This window comes from Mus caroli, unplaced genomic scaffold, assembly GCF_978045245.1.
Source record: "Mus caroli unplaced genomic scaffold, Mus_caroli_1 scaffold_12, whole genome shotgun sequence".
Classification (NCBI taxonomy): Eukaryota; Metazoa; Chordata; class Mammalia; order Rodentia; family Muridae; genus Mus; species Mus caroli.
The window spans coordinates 19,649,969-19,668,609 of record NW_028227267.1 but is presented as its reverse complement, the minus strand read 5'-3'; the positions used below and the strand labels follow the sequence as shown (position 1 = coordinate 19,668,609).

The 18,641-nt window shown below is 40.1% G+C and overlaps 1 protein-coding gene across 1 annotated transcript in view; it reads right to left on the bottom strand.

Annotated features, from left to right (window-relative positions):
* Positions 1–18,641, bottom strand: part of Dnah12 (dynein axonemal heavy chain 12) — a 200,387-nt gene that overhangs the window by 82,517 nt on the left and 99,229 nt on the right. The window contains exons 35-41 of the mRNA XM_085828463.1: positions 15,980–16,099; positions 11,360–11,548; positions 8,780–8,931; positions 7,641–7,779; positions 6,143–6,309; positions 2,166–2,421; positions 61–360 (exon numbers count right to left, since the gene is read on the bottom strand). Of these exons, the coding sequence (XP_085684589.1) occupies positions 61–360; positions 2,166–2,421; positions 6,143–6,309; positions 7,641–7,779; positions 8,780–8,931; positions 11,360–11,548; positions 15,980–16,099 (1,323 nt within the window). The remainder of the gene's footprint in view (positions 1–60; positions 361–2,165; positions 2,422–6,142; positions 6,310–7,640; positions 7,780–8,779; positions 8,932–11,359; positions 11,549–15,979; positions 16,100–18,641) is intronic.

Below are 18,641 nucleotides of genomic sequence, written 5' to 3'. Positions count from 1 at the left end.
ACAACAGCTGCTGAGATTCTGTTTTCAGCTTGCATGTTTTTGATTACTAAGTATACTTACTGGAGCATTCCCATTCCGCAGATGATGAAAGACAGTATCAAATGACTCCTTAAAGTGGTCTTTTATGACATTTTTAATCAATAGGAAGAGCCAATTCCGATCTTCATCATTAATAAGGCGATCATAAAACACACGGAGAACCTCATGCACAAACAGGCGGATCATAGTGTGTTTGCTCTCTATAGCGTCTTTCTCAATGAGTAAGCAACCCCGGATGACACGTGAGAAATCACGCAAGTTGAAAGTATAATGAGATTTTGCAGGAGTGGGCAGAAGATTTCCCATAGATTGTTTATATACCTGTGAAGGAAAAAAAATGCAACAGTTCAAAAATAAAATGCTTATGATTAACAGTCCTAACAAAGTAGTATAAACAATATTTCATTTATCCTATTAGATTCTATCACTTTGGAACTGTGTATATATTGAGCGTAGCATGGAGTACATGTTTACTTTGCTCTATAGCATTGAACCAGGTCCCACTAAGTTGAATGAACTTACGAGTCCCTTAACCTGAATTCCCTTCGCTCTTACTTAACTTCCCATTTGTTATAATTGTTCCACTACAGATGACCTGAAAGTTACTAAGCAGCTTAAAATTGCAATAGAAACCAAAACCAGTTCACTTACTCTCTAGCACTCCAAATAATGTCTTTTAAATTACCAATAACATTACCCAATCAGTTCTCTCCCTTCCTCTCTTCTGGTTAGACTCTGGTTCCTCTTCCTCCTCCTATTTTAATTGGAGGAATATAGAAACAAAGTATTTTTTTTTCCTGAGTGCTGCATCCATTGTAAGAAAGTTAATATTTTTTTTAAAAGAAGGTTAACTAATTTCAAAATATATCCTGACAAAAAGAATGACATTATTTTTCATTTGGATGTGTTTTATAATTTATCCCCTGTCCCAACATCTCTCCTTGCTTCAAAGAGAGAGAAAAAAGTACCTTTTCTACCTGACCAAGGCCCAACAACTCATCCCAGGTAACATCTGAACCGCTACATTTTACAAATAAAAGCACTTTCTTGTGGTAGAATAAATCTACTCAGTCATGGTTTGAGTCTGAAATGTCCCCGCCAATGGCAGTCATGTTCAAGCTTGATGACAGAAGAGGGCTTAGATGCGGGGGGCTCTGATCTAATGATGGACTCACAGCACAGTGGCATCATCAGGAAGTTAGAGAAACGAGAAGATGTGGCTCAGCTGGAGGCCCATGTAGGCATGCCCTTGAAGATGTACCCAGATCCCTCTCTGTAGAGCTTCCCAAGAGCTTAGTTAGGTGAGGTTGTCACTAAATTTCCTTTGAATGCATTTTCCCTTGTGTCACTGGATGTGAGGCTGTTCTAGCTTCTGAGTGAGGGCAGATAATACACCCGAGCACACCAGGAGGCCTCTGACCACATGGGCATGGGTCTTTACTCCCATCCTTGCATGCTCTTATTTTTCCCAGCAATGTGTAAAAGTGATATGTATATAAGTTTACGGCTTCTTTCTTCCTTCCTTCCTTCCTTCCTTCCTTCCTTTCTCTCTTTCCTTCCTTCCTTCCTTCCTTCCTTCCTTCCTTCCTTCCTTCCTTCCTTCCTTTCTCTCTCTCTCTCTCTCTCTTTCTTTCTTTCTTTTTCTTTCTTTCTCTTTCTTTCTTTCTTCCTTCCTTCCTTCCTCCCTCCCTCCCTCCCTCCCTCTCTCCCTCCCTCCCTCCCTCCCTCCCTCCCTCCCTCCCTCCCTCCCTCCCTCCCTCCCTCTCTCTTTCAAATTATGAATAGCAAGAGGGAAGATAGATAGAAAAGAGAAAATGTAATAACAAACACCACAGTGTAACCTGACCATTCAGGAAATGCCTATGATGTGGCTGGTACTGGCTATGGGAAAATTTCTTACACATGAATTATGCGTCATTTCAGTGATTAGAACACTGGGCCTCCAAAAGGTCAAGCTGCTTGTTCCTGGAGATCCACCTATGGACAGCAGCCAGGGCACAATGCCAGTTAGATTCTCTGCTTCCAAAGTCCATGATCTTCCTGCTCAGAAAGCACCTGACCAGGATCGCTGAGTGGAAACCAAGGCCGGCTAAGGGAACGGCGGCGCATCTGTATTACTCGCTCACCTCCATCGTCCCACTGACTATTTGGTTTCCGAGTACAAAGTACTCTGGAGAAAACGCGTGGGTCCTAAGGTAGAACGCCATGATTGATGAGAAAATTCGGACCATGGTTTCGTCACTGAAAGAATTGATAGTGCAGATGTTGAAATGTCGAATAAAACGGGGGGTGACGGCATTCCTTCCGCCACCTGGAGGACCCATGGCAGCTATCAGCTCTATATCAATCAGTGTGATTTTACTGGTGTCCTTAAGGTCATACCTGGAAAGCACACACAAAGAGAAAAAAAAGAAAAAAAAAAAAAAAGAGAGAGGAGCACAGAATGAAACACGGTAGCCTTAGAAATTCAATACAGTTTAGTTCTGTAGAAGAGAATATTTTTCTTAAGCCGCAGCTCTAACTCTCCTCTCACAGATGGCGATCCTGTTTCCCTTTTCCAACTTTCCCTTTATATCCATGCTTCTTTACAATATGAATCTGTCAAATTTTCCTTTTCTCCAAAACCAGAATTCCTGAAGAGCATTCCTGTGATGTACTTGTAGCTGGTTATGGTTAGGGGTGTCAGTCCCACTTGGCCTACGGTGAGCCTGGTTTGTGCTTGTTATCCTGGAATAATATCAATAACACCCTCCTCCTCTTATTTTCAGCTCTGTCTCAGTTTGAACAATGAATGATACATTACTCTGGTTATAATAAAGTCCTGGTCTTATCATCTTAGGTTTTATCTTCAGAATGCATTAATAATAATCTAAATATTACCTACTCATTTTTTATATAGAGAGGGCTCCATTACAAAGAAATAAAGATGCAAAGAAGTTCTAATTACTTATTTAATTGACAAAATTTAGTTGACCAGTTTCAACAGGCCATCAAGTTCTTTAATATTCAAGCTTTTATCTGAAGAGTGGGAACTTGGGTTCAAAGGTCTTGCAAAAAAATGGTGTGTGTGTGTGTGTGTGTTTTTTTTTTTTTCATCAACTGGTGTTAGGACATCTGTATGTAGAAATTAAATTTAAATACTGACTCTATACACCTTTCACAATGTTTAATTCAAAATGGATCACAGACCTCAAGATTTAAGTGCAAACCCATCAAAGTCTTAAAAGATAACTGTAGCGAGAATTTTGTTTTTTGTTTTTTTTGAAAAACACAGAAATATTATAAGAACATGTTTTAGTTTCCGTCCCAGGTGTAGGTTGTGGGGCGGCTTCAGACTGTCCACAGCAGCCAGCCGAGCAGTATGATTTGCTTCATGCTCTAGCAGGGCTGTGATTTTGCCAGTGGCAGAAAGTTTCTGCAACTGTGTGATGTTTGGAATTCTGGGGACTCTTCTGAAGGTATATAAATGTTGGTGGGCTGCTGGCTGCAGTTTGTTAGTAGTTGTATGCAAAGAAGAAAGGAGGAGGAGGAGGAGGAGAAGGAAAAGGAAGAGGAGGAGGGAGGGGGAGGGGGAGGGGGAGGGGGAGAGGGAGAGGGAGGAGAAGAGAAGAAGAAGAAGAAGAAGAAGAAGAAGAAGAAGAAGAAGAAGAAGAAGAAGAAGAAGAAGAAGAAGAAGAAGAAGAAGAAGAAGAAGAAGAAGAAGAAGAAGAAGAAGAAGAAGAAAGCAAGTCTAGCAAGTCAGGGGAAGCAAGCCAGTAAGTAACATCCTTCCATGGCCTCTGTGTCAGCTCCTGTTTCCTGACTGCTTGAGTTCCAGTCCTGACTTCCTTTGGTGATGAACAGCAGTGTGGAAGTGTAAACTGAATAAATCATTCCCTCCTCGACTTGCTTCTTGGTCATAATGTTTGTGCAGGAATAGAAACCCTAACTAAGACACTAGGGCTCTATAGTGAGATCAAATTGTCTGCTCACGGCTTATAAGAATGGACCCAGAGCTGGGCTTCTCTGACAGTCTTAATGGCTGTTGGTCCAACTACCTGGTCAATCTTGGGAGCTGTCATTTTGGGTCTGACCTGTGCCCATTGGCTTTTGAGGAACACAGGGCACAACAAGCATCAGGTGCGTGTGGGAGGCACCTTCCAGGGGCTATGACCCTCTCCTGTGACAGCAATCAGCAGCGGTCTGCACCACGAAACCGGCCCAGCTGCCTACCCTGTGCCCTGAGTCCTGGGAGGCACCAGATGGGAGAGTTAGTTTTAACTATCAAAATCTAGAATCTCCTACGAGTTAGGTTTCTGAGAATATCTATGGGAGATTAACTTAATTATTTTAATTGTGGTTGGAAGACTTGTCCACTGTGGGCAGTACCATTTCCTAGGCCTGGGGATCCTGGGTTCTATAGGAGTAGAGAAAACAAGCCAAGCTGAAGCATGACGACATTTGCTTCTGACTGTAGACAGACTGTGAATAATTAGTTTTTGATATTCTGGTGTGTTAATTGGGGTTTTACTACTGTGAAGAGACACCATGACCAAGGCAAGTCTTATAAGGACAACATTTAATTGGGGCTGGCTTACAGGTTCAGACGTTCAGTTCATTATCATCAAGGCAGGAACATGGCAGCATCCAGACAGGCATGGTTCAGAAGGGGCTGAGAGTTCTACATCTTTATCTGAAGGCTGCTAGCAGAATAATGGCTTTCAGGCAGCTAGGATAAGGGTCTTAAAGCCCACACCCACAGTGACACACCAACTCCAACAGGACCATTCCTACTCCAACAAGGCCACACCTCCTAATAGTGCCACTCCCTGGGTCAAAAATTTACAACCCATCACACCTGGGTTCTCTCCACCATGGTAGACTGTAACCTAGAAGAGCTCAGATTTATTAGCTCCTTTTCTGTTAAGCTGCTTTTGGCAGAGTATTTTATCACAGCAGCAGAAGAAATTAAGATACTAATTACACTAGCTATTTTTGTAGTTGATATTTATCTAATGCAGTTTAAAACATATCCACATAATATTCATACAACTGTTGATAGCAGTTTTAGTATTAATAGTTGTCAAAATCTGAAAGCAACCAAGATGTCCTTCAACAGGTGAGTGGACTAACAAATTATGGAACATCTGTACAAAGAGACAGTAACTCAACACTAAGAAGGCACGGAAGAAATTTAAATGTGTACTACTAAGTGAAAGAAGCCAGTCTAGAATGCCACACATTAACTGATTCCAAGTATGTAGCTGCTACAGTTTAAATCTGGAATAGTCCCCAAAGACCCACAAAGGAAAGGCTGGATAGCCAGCTGAGAAGCAGCAGAACGCTGGAGAGATGAGGACTAGTCGGAAGTACTCAGGTCATTGGAGACAGGCATTGGAGGGATTGCAGAAACCCAGGATCTTCCGTTGTGCTTCCCAGTTATAAGATAAACAGCTTTGCTTTCCATGAATTCCCCACCATGATGTATTGACTTGCCACAAGCCCAAAACAAGAAGGCCAGCCAACTGTAAGTTGAAACTTGTAAAACTTGTAAGTTGATTGCCTCTGCTTTTTGTTAGTGTAACAAAATGTTTACTAATATTATGGGAAAGGTTAAACTGTAGAAATACTACAAGGATCATTGGTTGCCAGGGGCTTGGTGAGGGTCAGGGGAAGTGGAACACTGCACAGAGCATAAAGCTGTAGAAAATTCTCTATATGTCACCATAATTATGAATGAGTGACATTGTACATTTTAAAAACTCATAGGTCATATAAAACAAAAAGCAAGCCTTATACTAAGAACTCAGATTTATAATGGCATATTGATTCATGCTTAGTAACTGGAAGACACTTGCCGTCTGCTGAGAAGGGTAGTGAACAAGGTGAAGGCAAAAGAGATATGAAAGAAATCTCTGCACTCTCCCAGGATTTATTATGAATCTAAAACTCATCTATATCCTAGAAGATATAGAAGAAATCCTTCCACATTTTCTATATATACCATCAGACCAATAAACACTTTCTGTAAATAACCTGGAAAATATATCATTTTGCTTTGAAAAACTAAAATACAGAATTAGATATGACTTTAGCATGGCTTATTAAGACTTAAAGTATTTACCAATGTCCACAGTCAAAAAACTGTCGTAATAACTCAATAGGGGGCTGTGCTCCATATTTCTCCAATGAAGGCATATTCATATCATCTATAAATACTACACACTTCTTTCCCATAGGTGGTCCAAATACTCCCTTGCGCCTTTTGTCCAATCTAGCCATAATGATGTTCTAAAAATTTAAAAAGACAGAGGCATATTACATATGTTGGCATTATAACCTTGCTGTTATTATCATTGTTTAAGTCAATATCGAGACAGTATCCACAGACTAGCAGTAGCAGCTACCATTTGTTTAATTAGTCAATAACTTAACATAAAAATAGTTAACATCAGAAAAATAACCAGAAGAATCTTTGAAAAGAAATAATGTTATATTTGTTATAAGTTACTCTTAATTGATACTAAATTTTTTTTAAATTTGGTTTATTCGAGACAGGGTTTCTCTGTATAGCTCTGGCTGTCCTGGAACTCACTTTGTAGACCAGGCTGGCCTCGAACTCAGAAATCCGCCTGCCTCTGCCTCCCAAGTGCTGGGATTAAAGGTGTGTGCCACCACCGCCTGGTTTGGTACTAATATTTAAACTCAGCATCATTTCAAATTACATCTATTGAAAACCTCCTCTGCACTTAAAATTGTAACAGGTATGTAGATGCCATGCTTGCATTGCATGTATGTCTGTATGTAAGATTCTATAATACCTCTCACACTGGATACCCCTTTACCTAAGACTTAAAAACATTAATTTTTCTAACAATTGTTGGATTTCATATCCAACATAAATGGGTATGCTTTTTTATATTTCTGGATTTTATGGGGGTTTGTTTGTTGCTTTTTGTTTGTTTTGTTTTCTTTTCGTTTTGGTTTGGTTTGGTTTGGTTTTTTGAGACAGGGTTTCTCTGTGGATCCTTGGATGTCCTGGAACTCACTTTGTAGAGCAAGCTGGCCTCAAATTCAGAGATCTATCTGCCTCTGCCTCCTGAGTGCTGGGATTAAGTTGTGTGCTATCACTTCCCAGCATTATTCCTGATATTTTTTTTTTTAAAACTTGCTTGTCCATTGTAAAACTGAATATCAAAATTCTTTCATTTAAAAATTCTACAGTATTGTAACTTTGCAAGATTTTGAAGTTAAGACAAATCTATTGGCTAAAAACAACAGAAATATGGCTGGACCAATCCTATGAGCAGCAAGTGCCCAGAAAAGCCATACAGAAGAGTATAGAAAGAAAAATTGAATATTCAATTATGCCCACCCACCACCCTTGTGTGCACACACAAGTGTCTCTTACACTTTCTTCTCCAATTAAATCAAATTTTGCTTCTTAGGCCAAAAAAGAAAAAAAAAAAGTGACAAATCTTAAGTGCTAATATAAAAGTGTTATCTTTTGATTCATAGATTTATAAAGTTGCATGTTTGCCATAGAGCTTTAAATACTTTACTATTTATCAAATAAGATAAAGTATCATAATTATAGACCCCACGTTCTGACTTTAACTCACCTGAACCTGATTGGCACTGGTCCGTGCAGAGAAATTAACATAGAAAGGAAAGTACTTTTCCTTTTCCAAGTGATTCATTAGCTTATCCTTCACATACACTGACTTTCCTGTACCAGTCGGACCCACAAAAAGCAGCGGCCTTTATGAAAACAATAAATAACGTAATTCAAGATGGAAGGAAGTATAAATGCATTTTTTATGGAAAGAACACAAATACATATTTTAAAAACTTTAAATAGTAGTCAAATAATTTCTTTCTAATACTCCATACACTTATAATTGTGCATGACAGACTAATAAAGCCCAGGAGATGGCTCAGCAGGTAAAAGCATTTGCCATGCAAGTCTGATGGCCTGAGTTTGGATCTCTGGAACCCATATGAACATCAGACCTGCTAGCTTGTGTCTAATCTCAATGCTACTATGGTGTGGGAAGCAGAGGCAGGAGAATTCTCCAGAAGTTCACTGACCTACTAGCCTGGAGGCACCTAACCTGTGTGTAAAATGTATAAATTTGTGGTGAGTGTGGGTGTGTGTGCATGTGTGTGCACATGCACACTTGTATGTAAATACATATCTATGTGTAGGCAGGCACAGGCATAATACATGTATGGAGCTCAGAGATAATCTTGTTGGTTTACTAGGCATTTCCTCCTTTTGTTTGAGACAGGGTTCTTTCCTGGAAGTTTTTTAAGAAGGTTAGGTTAGCTGGCCCATATGCCTGTCTCTGTCTCCCAGCTTGCTATGGCTGTGATTACAAGTGTGCACCATGTTTCTGGCTTTATACCAACCTGACCTCATTGTTTTTTATATGGAATCTGGTTCCACATGCTTATGAAATAAGGATTTTACTGACTGAGTATATTCCAGAGTATAAAGCTTTTCAGTAATCGCACTGCAAGTGATTTTTGGTAACTTAAGAGGCAATGAACTGTTGTTCTGTTAAAATCTTGGAGTAATAAAAAAAGCTGAATTCTAGGTTCTCCAGTAACAGTAGATGCCATGAAAACACATTAATTAGCTCCTAGACATTGTCTCAGTTACCTGAAACTCAATGACCTCAAAGTGTACTTTAAAAATTGATGCCATTTTATTAGAATGGTCCTGTTAGATTTAGAATTCATGTTTAGAGTTTCTTACTTTGCAGAGGTAATACTCAGATCCATTAGGAAAGTATATCTAATCGTGTCCATTGTAGGGACTATAATGTCTTGAATCTTGGCACGCTTGTCTTCTAAATCAGAACTTTTAATTAATTCATTCCAATGGATCCAGCGACCTCGGTTTCTTAACTGTAAGAGAATATGTTTTAGAATACTGTAACTATACGCTTGCTACATCTGAAAGAATCTTTTCAACACTTATATCATTTGCTTTTTAAAGTTTGAGCATGAAGTAAAGCTTAGCATCTGTAACACACAATGAATTTTTACCAATTGACAAGGAAAAGTTAATGTAGTTGAAAGCTGGGTAAAGAGCAAAAGCATGTCGTTTATAGACTCAATCCAAAGGGCAACAGGCAGTAAAACTCTGCAGCTTGAGATAAGAGGGAGAGGCCGGACACTCACAGCCACAGCCTGTACTTCTGGATCCTCAGCACTGGAAAGAGACTTTCCGTGGTTTTGAAAACTATGTTTTATTAAAAATTCTAAATTAGGGAGGGATGGCTCAGAGCATAAGACCACTGGCTTGTCTTCCAGAGGATGCAGGTTCATTTTTCAGAACCCAAATGTTGGTTCACAACTGTACCTCCAGTCCCAGGGGATCTGATGAACTCTTCTGACTTCTGTAGATACCAGGCATTCACATAGCATGCACACATTCTTGCAGGCAAAACACCAATACACATAAAAAATTTTAAATATTGTAAATGAATCCCCCAAATTGAAAACTTTAGTCCTTTCTTGTTTTATAATGAAATATCACAATAGTCATATAAAATATAATATCTTTAGTTATAAAGCAGATTAATAAATAGATAAGTATGAATCTACTACTCAATACATTAATTTTTAATTATAATTCAAAGAATATAAATAACAGTCTATCATAATTTAAAGAATATAAATATCAGTTTATCATAAACTCAACAAACCTAGAGTTTATGTGTTTTAGTTTTTGAGTTAGCCCTGCTATGTAGACCAGGTTGGCCTTGGACTCAGAGATCCACCTGCCTCTGTCTTCTGAGTGCTGGGACAAAAGGCATGCACCACCACACCTGGCTAAATTTATATCCTCTTAATATCTAATCATCCCTAAATGCCTTGAAAATAGTCTTTGCATATACTAAGTATTTCAAAGTCATTCTGGTGTGACTTAAGTTACGACGTGCTAGATTTTGGGTTGTATCTTTCACGTTCTCTGAAGTAAATGAGCAATACTCTAAGGAAAAGTAAAGCATCGTCTCAAAGAGACCTCAGTATTTGTTTGCCATGTTGTCTCGTTGATCTAGGCTGCTGTTCAGCCAAAAGAATCAGCAGATTGTACTAACAATTAAAGTCTCGAGGTTCTTTTGAACTACTGGCTGAATGTGCTGCTTGTCTGGATGTCAGTAACAGCCTCAACCATTATTTGTCTCTCCTGATTAGTGTAGTCCCCCACCCCCATCCCATCCCCCTGCCCCTCCCCCCGTCCTCCTGCAAAGCAAGCAGGAGTCTAGCACCTGCTGCAATGTTATGGCTGGTGCTAAGAATTTTTTTCTGTGTTCTATCAGGCAAGCAGATGCCACAGCATGCGTGTGGGGAGCAGAGGACAGTTTTGGGGAAATCCATCCACTGTGGGACACACAGGGCAGACTCAGATGTTCAAGTTTCTGTGCCAAGTGTTTTTGTGCCATTGGTCTAGAAACTCGTGTAAAAAAAAACTTTTAGAGTCATACTAAAGTTTTAGAAACATGTATTTTCAAGCTAAAAGTTTTATTAGATTTAAGAAAATGATGCCAGGTATACTGTATGCCTTTAGTCCCAGCACTTGGGAGGCAGAAGCAGGCAGATCTCTGAGTCTGAGGACAGCCTGATGTACAAAGTGAGCTCTAGGACAGTCAGGGCTATACAGAGAAACTCAGTCTTAAATAACAAAACAAACAAATATAGGTTAAGAAAAAGAATAGTTCTTAACTTCTGCTTTCTCTTTCTCAGTGGCAATTAATTACCTATTTAAACTGCATTTTGACATTTACTTTAAGTTTTTAGAAAACATGCTTGTGCTACTGAGATATTCACTCTTTAGAGATTATTTCACTGACTTTCTATTATGACCAATAAAGATAAACTTTCTGATCAAATTCTTAAAATTCTGTGTTTGTGGGTGAACAAGTTAGTTCTCCACTGCTGATTGGGTTTGAATTCTGCCTCCAGATTTTTGTAATTTAGGTAGAATTATAACCAAAGCTCTAGTTAAATCTTATGGTTGTAAAATTAAATTTGCATGAATAAGATGACTGATGAAGTGTTTTCTGATTTAAAAAGGCTTTGATGAATTCTTTCAGAATTCAGTGGAACATTACTCTAAAATTGCACATGACATCATAAGATACAATGAGAACAAGTTCTACAAGGAGAAGTAAGGAGACAGGACTAAGCATCTCTCCATGGGAGTCCTAAACTCTGATGAAAACCCAGATGTTGTGCATGCTGGCATTGTGAGGGCTGGAGGTGCTTTGAGGGCTGACCCAGGGTTTTGTGGTTCACATTTTATCTCAATACACATTTTAGGTCATACCTCATACATGTAGTCATAGACTAGGCCCTTTTCATCAAATGGGCATTCCCATTTACTGATAGAAACTGGCATTGGGGCGTCTTCATTTCTTCCTGATACAGCTGATCGTAGAAAACCATCAAAAGCAAGACGACCATCTGTATCACAACTCGCTCCAATTGACCAAATCAAAGAGAAGATAAAGGAGGCCTGTTGGTGAAAAAAATTATCAACAACTAAAATGTAATATATTAAGACCTGTTTAAAGTACTTGGAAAGGTCATGCAGAGACAAAAACTGAGTATAGATAAATCATATAAAGAGTCGCTTCTTTTGCAATCATGATAAAAAAAAAAACTTAAATGCCTACACAAATGGCTTAGGGGGACATTGATTTAATTTATCATCAAATAAATTTCTACCAGTGAAAATGAAGTGCGTATAAAATATTTGTAACATTACTATTTCTTCAACAGGCATTCTGGTTGTTTAGAGTATGCTACACCCACTGATGCATATACAACTTTTTAAAATGATGTAACTATAATACCGACATGGAGAAATCAAGATAGACAGCAAGTGAGAGGCAAATCAGTAAATATAGTATATTGACATATATAAAATACACACACAGGAAAGGATATATACATAAAATATCTTTACAGGGCTATATGAGGCACTAACAATAGTTACTTTGAGGATGGCTGGTAGACTGGTTTGAGTGGAGAATATCTCTTTTGCCTTTTGAATTGTATTTAATGTGTATGTCTTATCTGGTTAAAAAATATCCTCAAATTTTCATTCAGTAATCCATCTACATAAGTCTTATAAAGTTATTCTGAACCATTTGATAAAAGTTGGGAGTCCGGGTTTATCAAGAGAACAAAAATTTTCTGGAGGTACAAAAATTTATATAGCGCAGACTATTCCTGGAATAGTTATATAAAAGCAAACAATGCTAATGCAGAAGACCTGAAAAGATAATCCTGAAAAGACAACTCCAAGCAAATGAGGAAATGGATAAACCAACTTGATATAACACATCTGTGAAGGGCAGAAGGAGAGAAGGCAGGCAGAAAGCAGGAGGGTAGAGTTGGCTGGAAGCCTGGAACAGGAGATGTCTGAGACAGAGTTCTAAAGCTAAAAAATTGTATTACATTTTAGTTATTTGTTTGTATATGAGTGTGTGTGTACTCTTATGCGTGTTTGTTTACCTGTGTGTACGCACACATGCAGGCATGCACAAAAGCACACTTGTAGAGGTCAGAGGACAATTGGTGGCAGCTGACTCTCTCCTTTCCACTCATGTGACTCCCAGAGAGTCAGGCTTAACAGCATGTACCTTTACCCACTGTGCTAGTGCCCTGGTATATATTTCTTGGGAGCAATAAGGAGGAGGGAAACATGATAGGGAAGAGAAAAAGAGAGAAGGTGCATGAAGAACAAGGGGGTAGATTGGAATGAGTCATAGACAGGAACAAAGAGTTTTAAACATTTTCTTCTTTTGGAAAAAAGACAGCATCTTCAACAAACGGTGCTGGTTTAACTGGATGTCTGCATGTAGAAGAATGCAAATGGATCCATATTTATCACCCTGCACAAAACTCAAGACCAGGTGGATCAAGGACCTCAACATAAAACTGGGTACACTAAATCTCATAGAAGAGAAAGTGGGGAATACCCGTGAACACATTGGTACAGGAGACTACTTCCTGAGAAGAACACCAATGACTCAGAGTCTAAGATCAACAACTGATAAATGGGACCTCATGAAACTTCAAAGCTTCTGTAAGGCAAAGGACAAAGTCAATAGGACAAACTGACAACCTACAGATTGGTAAAGAATCTTGACAAAACCTACATCTAACAGAGGACTAATATCCATATTATGTAAAGAACTACAGAAATTATAAATCAACAAGTAACCCAATGGGGTACAGGACTAAACAGAGAATTCTCAACAAAGGAATCTCAAATGCCAGAGAAGCACTTAAAGAAAAGTTCAATGTCCATAGTCGTCAGGGAAATGTAAATTCACCTCACAACAATCAAAGTGACCAAGATTAAAACAACAACAACAAACCAAACAAACCTCAAATGACACCACATGCTGTCAAGGGTGTGGAGAAAGGGGAGAACACTCCTCAATTGTTGGTGGGATCGCAAACTGGTACAACCACTCTGAAATCTGGAAGTTTCTCAGAAAATTGGAAATAGTTCTACCTGAAGACCAAGCTATAATGCTCCCAGGTATATACCCAAAAGATGCTCCACCATACCACAAGGACATGTGCTCCACTCACTATGTTCATAGCAGCCTTATTCCTAACAGCCAGAAGCTGGAAACAACCCAGATATCTCATAACCAATGAATGGATACAGAAAATGTGTTTCATTTGCACATGGAATACTATTCAGCTATTCAAAACAAGGACATCATGAATTTTGTAGGCAAATGGATGGAACTAGAAAATGTTATCCTGAGTGAGGACATGATATGTACTCACTGACAAGTGGATATTAGACATAAAGTACAGGATACCCTAGATACCATTCAACAAGAGGAAGAACCAATCGAGGATGCTTGAATCACCATTGTGGGGAGGGGCAAAATAGTCATAGGAGGCAGAGAGAGGAAGGGAACTGGATGGGAGATAGGAGGGGGAGAGGAGCAGAATCAGGTATGGGGAGAGATAGGAGAGAGATCCAGAGGTCCAGAGGTCCAGGAGAATGAATGGAAATCTGAAGTTGCCAGGGGTGAGAGACATGGGGCAAATCTCTAGGAAGTCCCAGAGTCCTGGGATGGGAGAGGCTCCCTGGTCAATGAGGGTGACCTTAACCAAGATGCCTAACAGTGGGGACATGATACCTGAAGAGGCACCTCCTATAGCCAGATAGGACCCCCAGTGGAGGGAAAAGGACACCAATCCTCCCATAAAACTTTCAACCCAAAATTTGTCTTGTCTAAAAGAAATGTAGGGACAAAGATGGAGCAGAGACTGAGGAATGGTCAACCACTAACCAGCCCAACCTGAAACCCATCCCATGAGCGAGCGCCAATCCTCGATGCTATTAATGATACTCTTCTATGCTTGCCTAGTAAAACTGTCCTGTGAGAGGCTCTACCCAGCAGCTGACTGAAACAGATGCAGATACACATAGCCAAACACTGGACGGAAGTAGGGTACTCTTATGGAAGAATTGGGGGAAGGATTGGCAGCCTCGAAGGGGATAGGAAATCCACAGAAGGACAGAGTCAACTAACCTGGACCCCTGGAAGCTCTCAGAGTCTGAGCCACCAACCAAAGAACAAACCCAGGCTGGTAGGAGGCCCCAGGCACATATGTAGCACACATAGTTTCCCAATAGGTGCTCTTGTCTGGCCTCAGTGGGAGAGGATGAGCCTAATCTGGCAGGGACTTGATTGATGCACCAGGGTTGGGGGATATGCAGGGGGCCCCACCATCTCAGAGAAGAAGGGGAGGGGCAATGGAGGGAGGGACTCTGTGAGGGGGGATTAGGAGGGGGACAACATTTGGGATGTAAATTAATTTTTTTTAAAAAGATGTGGAGTTAAACCAAATTTTTTTTGTCTCTCTCTCTGGTAATTTCTGCACACTATTGCCATTGTCTTTGGTCTTCTTTGAACTCCAGACATTAAGGTCTTCTTTGAACTCCAGACATTAACTAACAAAGACTACTTACTACTGTGTCCTAAAGAATCCACCGAGGATTCTGCCTGTATCCACTTATCTGGTTAGATACCTTCTCGAAGTCTTGCATAGGTAGTTTCTAGGATGCCTATACTCACGCTTAGTACTAAGACAAAAATCAATTACCCAAAAGCAGGTGAGTTTAATACTGCACCACCTCATTAAGGGACTATCCACATATGGCATTTCGTAAAGAATAGCACAGTTTGAGTCCACTCTGACATACTTTATTTTCTATTTATTTATTGATTGATTGATTGATTGATTTTATTATTAGGTATTTATTTCATTTACATTTCCAATGCTATCCCAAAAGTCCCCCACACCCTCCCACACCCACTCCCCCAACCCACCCACTCCCACCTCTTGGCCCTGGTGTTCCCCTGTACTGAGGCATATAAAGTCTGCCCGACCAATGGGCCTCTCTTTCCACTGATGGCCGACCAGGCCATCTTCTGATACATATGCAGCTAGAGACACGAGCTCTGAGGGGAGGGGGATACTGGTTAATTCATATTGTTGTTCCACCTATAGGGTTGCAGTTCCCCCCAGCTCCCTGGGTACTTCCTCCAGCTCCTCCATTGTGGGCCCTGTGATCCATCCAATAGCTGACTGTGAGCATCCACTTCTGTGTTTGCTAGGCCCCGGCCTAGTCTCACAAGAGACAGCTATATCTGGGTCCTTTCAGCAGAATTTTGCTAGTGTATGCAATGGTGTCAGCGTTTGGAGGCTGATCATACTCTTTAGAGTTGCCTTTAGAATCAGGTGATATTAGAGTACCAGGTCGGGCCAACTTAGTGTTCTCAGCTATTCTTTAGTGATCATCAGTACCTGCTCTGGGGCTTATAGGTCTTTCTGCATATGAACGTTATTTTCTATAACCATACATTTATTTTGTGTTTAAAACCACTTTAAATATAAAACCAACCATAGTCCAGACACGAATGTGCTTGCTATTGGGTTCATTTTCCACAACAGTACAGAGCAGTATTTCAATGAGGCGCGTGAGGGCCACAACCGCATTGATGTTACTTGTAGGAATCAGTTCCTGCAAAAGGGAAAATAATAAGTTGTTTTAAATTTTTTCTATCTTACTTGGAGAAGAAATGAAAGTAAATATTGCATTTAATAAAATTGAATAAGAATATATATAGTATTGATATGTTTTTAAATAACGTTTGAACTTACAGAAAATAAACTGTATTCACAATAAAAACATTTCTCAAGGATTTTGAGTTTGGTTTAGTGTATAAAAAATTGTATGTTTTTGTGGTAACAAGTGGTAACTTGGTTTACAAGAGAAAGAATGATGTTCTAAGAGTAGCAGAAATTAAACCTCTGACAGCCATTCATCCAGTTATTTATTCTATGCTTATCAAAGACAAATTATATACTTAAATAGTCATACAGCAAGCTGGGAGAAGTAGAAACAAGAGACATGATCCCTGAAAAGAAGCAACTCTAACAGAAAAGTTTAATATAGTGAGGTAATTATATAAAGGAGCCAGTCTCTGAAGAGAAATGCTGCTACAGCACTTGGGGTAGAAATAGGCCCAGAAATTATTTCCAGGGAACCTGGGAAAAGATAAATGACAAACAGCCTTCCAAGAGAAGAAGCTGAACTGAATTTTCAATGGAAATAAAAGTTAGGTAAATCGAGGCCGGAGGATGTGTAAGCAGTAGAGTCACATAATAGACACAAGTAGATACAGACTTCTCAGGAGATTCTGCAGGATGCAGAGGCAGGGTAACGACATAGGCTGCAAGAAGTTCATTATGGAAAGAAGCCTCCAAAGAAGAATTTTTAAAGTAGGGAAAAAACAGGATGGGTGAGCGTTTACAATCTTCACTCTAAGATGTAGACTGCACCAGAGCAATGCTCCTGTGGTGATTCAGGCAGGAAATGAGGTCAGAACTGAGGCCAATCTACAGGAAAGGCTGAGGTGAGGAGATGGCTGGAGAAAAGAGAATGGAAAGACAAATAAAAACATTGCCAGGGAGGAAATAAAACAAGTGCATTTTAGAACTTGCCACATAAAGAAAACACGACAGTTGTGAAAAGAAAGCCCATCACCAGTTACATGGAAAGATGCAGCTTATTTTGTATTATTTATTTCTACAGTATTAGGGACTTAAAGCTGATATACTGCTAAGAACTTTTATTTTCTCTATGAAGTCACCATAAATAGTCTTTGTAATGTGAACTGTCTAGTTTTATAAATACCATAACTTTTCTCTTTCTAAAACCACATTTTAAGACGGGAAGCTATTGAGTGTATTTCTGTATCCAATATATTCATTTAAGTTTAGCTAAGTGTGTTCACTATTGCTGAATGGTGGTCTTCCAAAAGACTTTTCTATATTATAATGCAAAGAATTGATGGTGAAAGATCTTTGAAGAGGTAATTAAGAGTCTGGAGATGAGGACATCATTATGTACTATCCAACAGGTGTGAAGTCCAAGACCCCAAGTGCCACAGAGAAGTGCCACAGAGAGAAGACCATGAGAAGCTGGAAGGAGGGATTGGACTCATGCAGCCATGAGCCACAGAACTGGAGTCACCAGAATCTGGAAGACAAAGGAAGATTCTTTCTTAGTATTTCAAGGAGCCACAGCTCTGTCAACATCTGGATGCCAGCCTCTCGTCTCCAGAACCATAAGAAAGTAAAATTCTGTTATCTAAGACACCACATTTTTAGTAATTTGTTATGAAAGCCTTAATAAAATAGTGCAGCATAAAGAGAGTTTGTAAAGTACTAAACACTTGTGTGTTTATGATAACATCTATTTATATTAATGTGTGTGTGTGTGCATGCACACATACACACATGTATCTGAGTGTAGGTGGGCATCAGATCCCCTGGGGGCAGAGTTATAGACAGTTGTGAGCCACTCAACATGGCTGCTGGAGACTGAACGTTGGTCCTCTACAAGAGCAGTGTGTATTCTTGACCACTGAGCATCTCTCTAGCACCTAAAATTTTTATAAAATACAGGAAGGGTTGTCCTTCTGGTCTATACCTCCAACTGAACCTGTGCCAGACCCACATGCATGCCCCCACCCCATAGCCTACCTGTCTCCCAGGAGGTCTTCCCTAACCTCCAGGGGTCCACAAGTGAGACCCCTGCCCCAATACCACACTGACTGGGACCCCAATAGAGCCCAGAAGATATGGGATCCATCCCTCTCTGCTTGAGCCCCATCATCCTTCTGGTCTGCGCCTCTACCTGAACCCCTGGCAGATCAAAAGTGCCTGCCCCCAGACCCAAAGCCAGCCTGTGTCCCAGGAGGTCTGCCCTAACCAAGGACACAGGAGGATTGTTATAACCAGAGACACAGGAGGCCTGCCCTAACCAGAGACAACACTGCCTGCCTTCCAGGAGACCTGCTCTAACCCAAGTCACACAGCTCTGTCTGCCTCCAAGAAGGCCTGCTCCAGTCCAGGACACCCAGGACATTTTACACCAGAGATAACTAGATGGCAAAAGGCAAGCACAAGAACATAAGCAAGGAAGATAATGTAATTTGGAACCACCAGAACCCAGTTCTCCTACCACAGCAATCTCTGGATACCCCAACACACCTGAA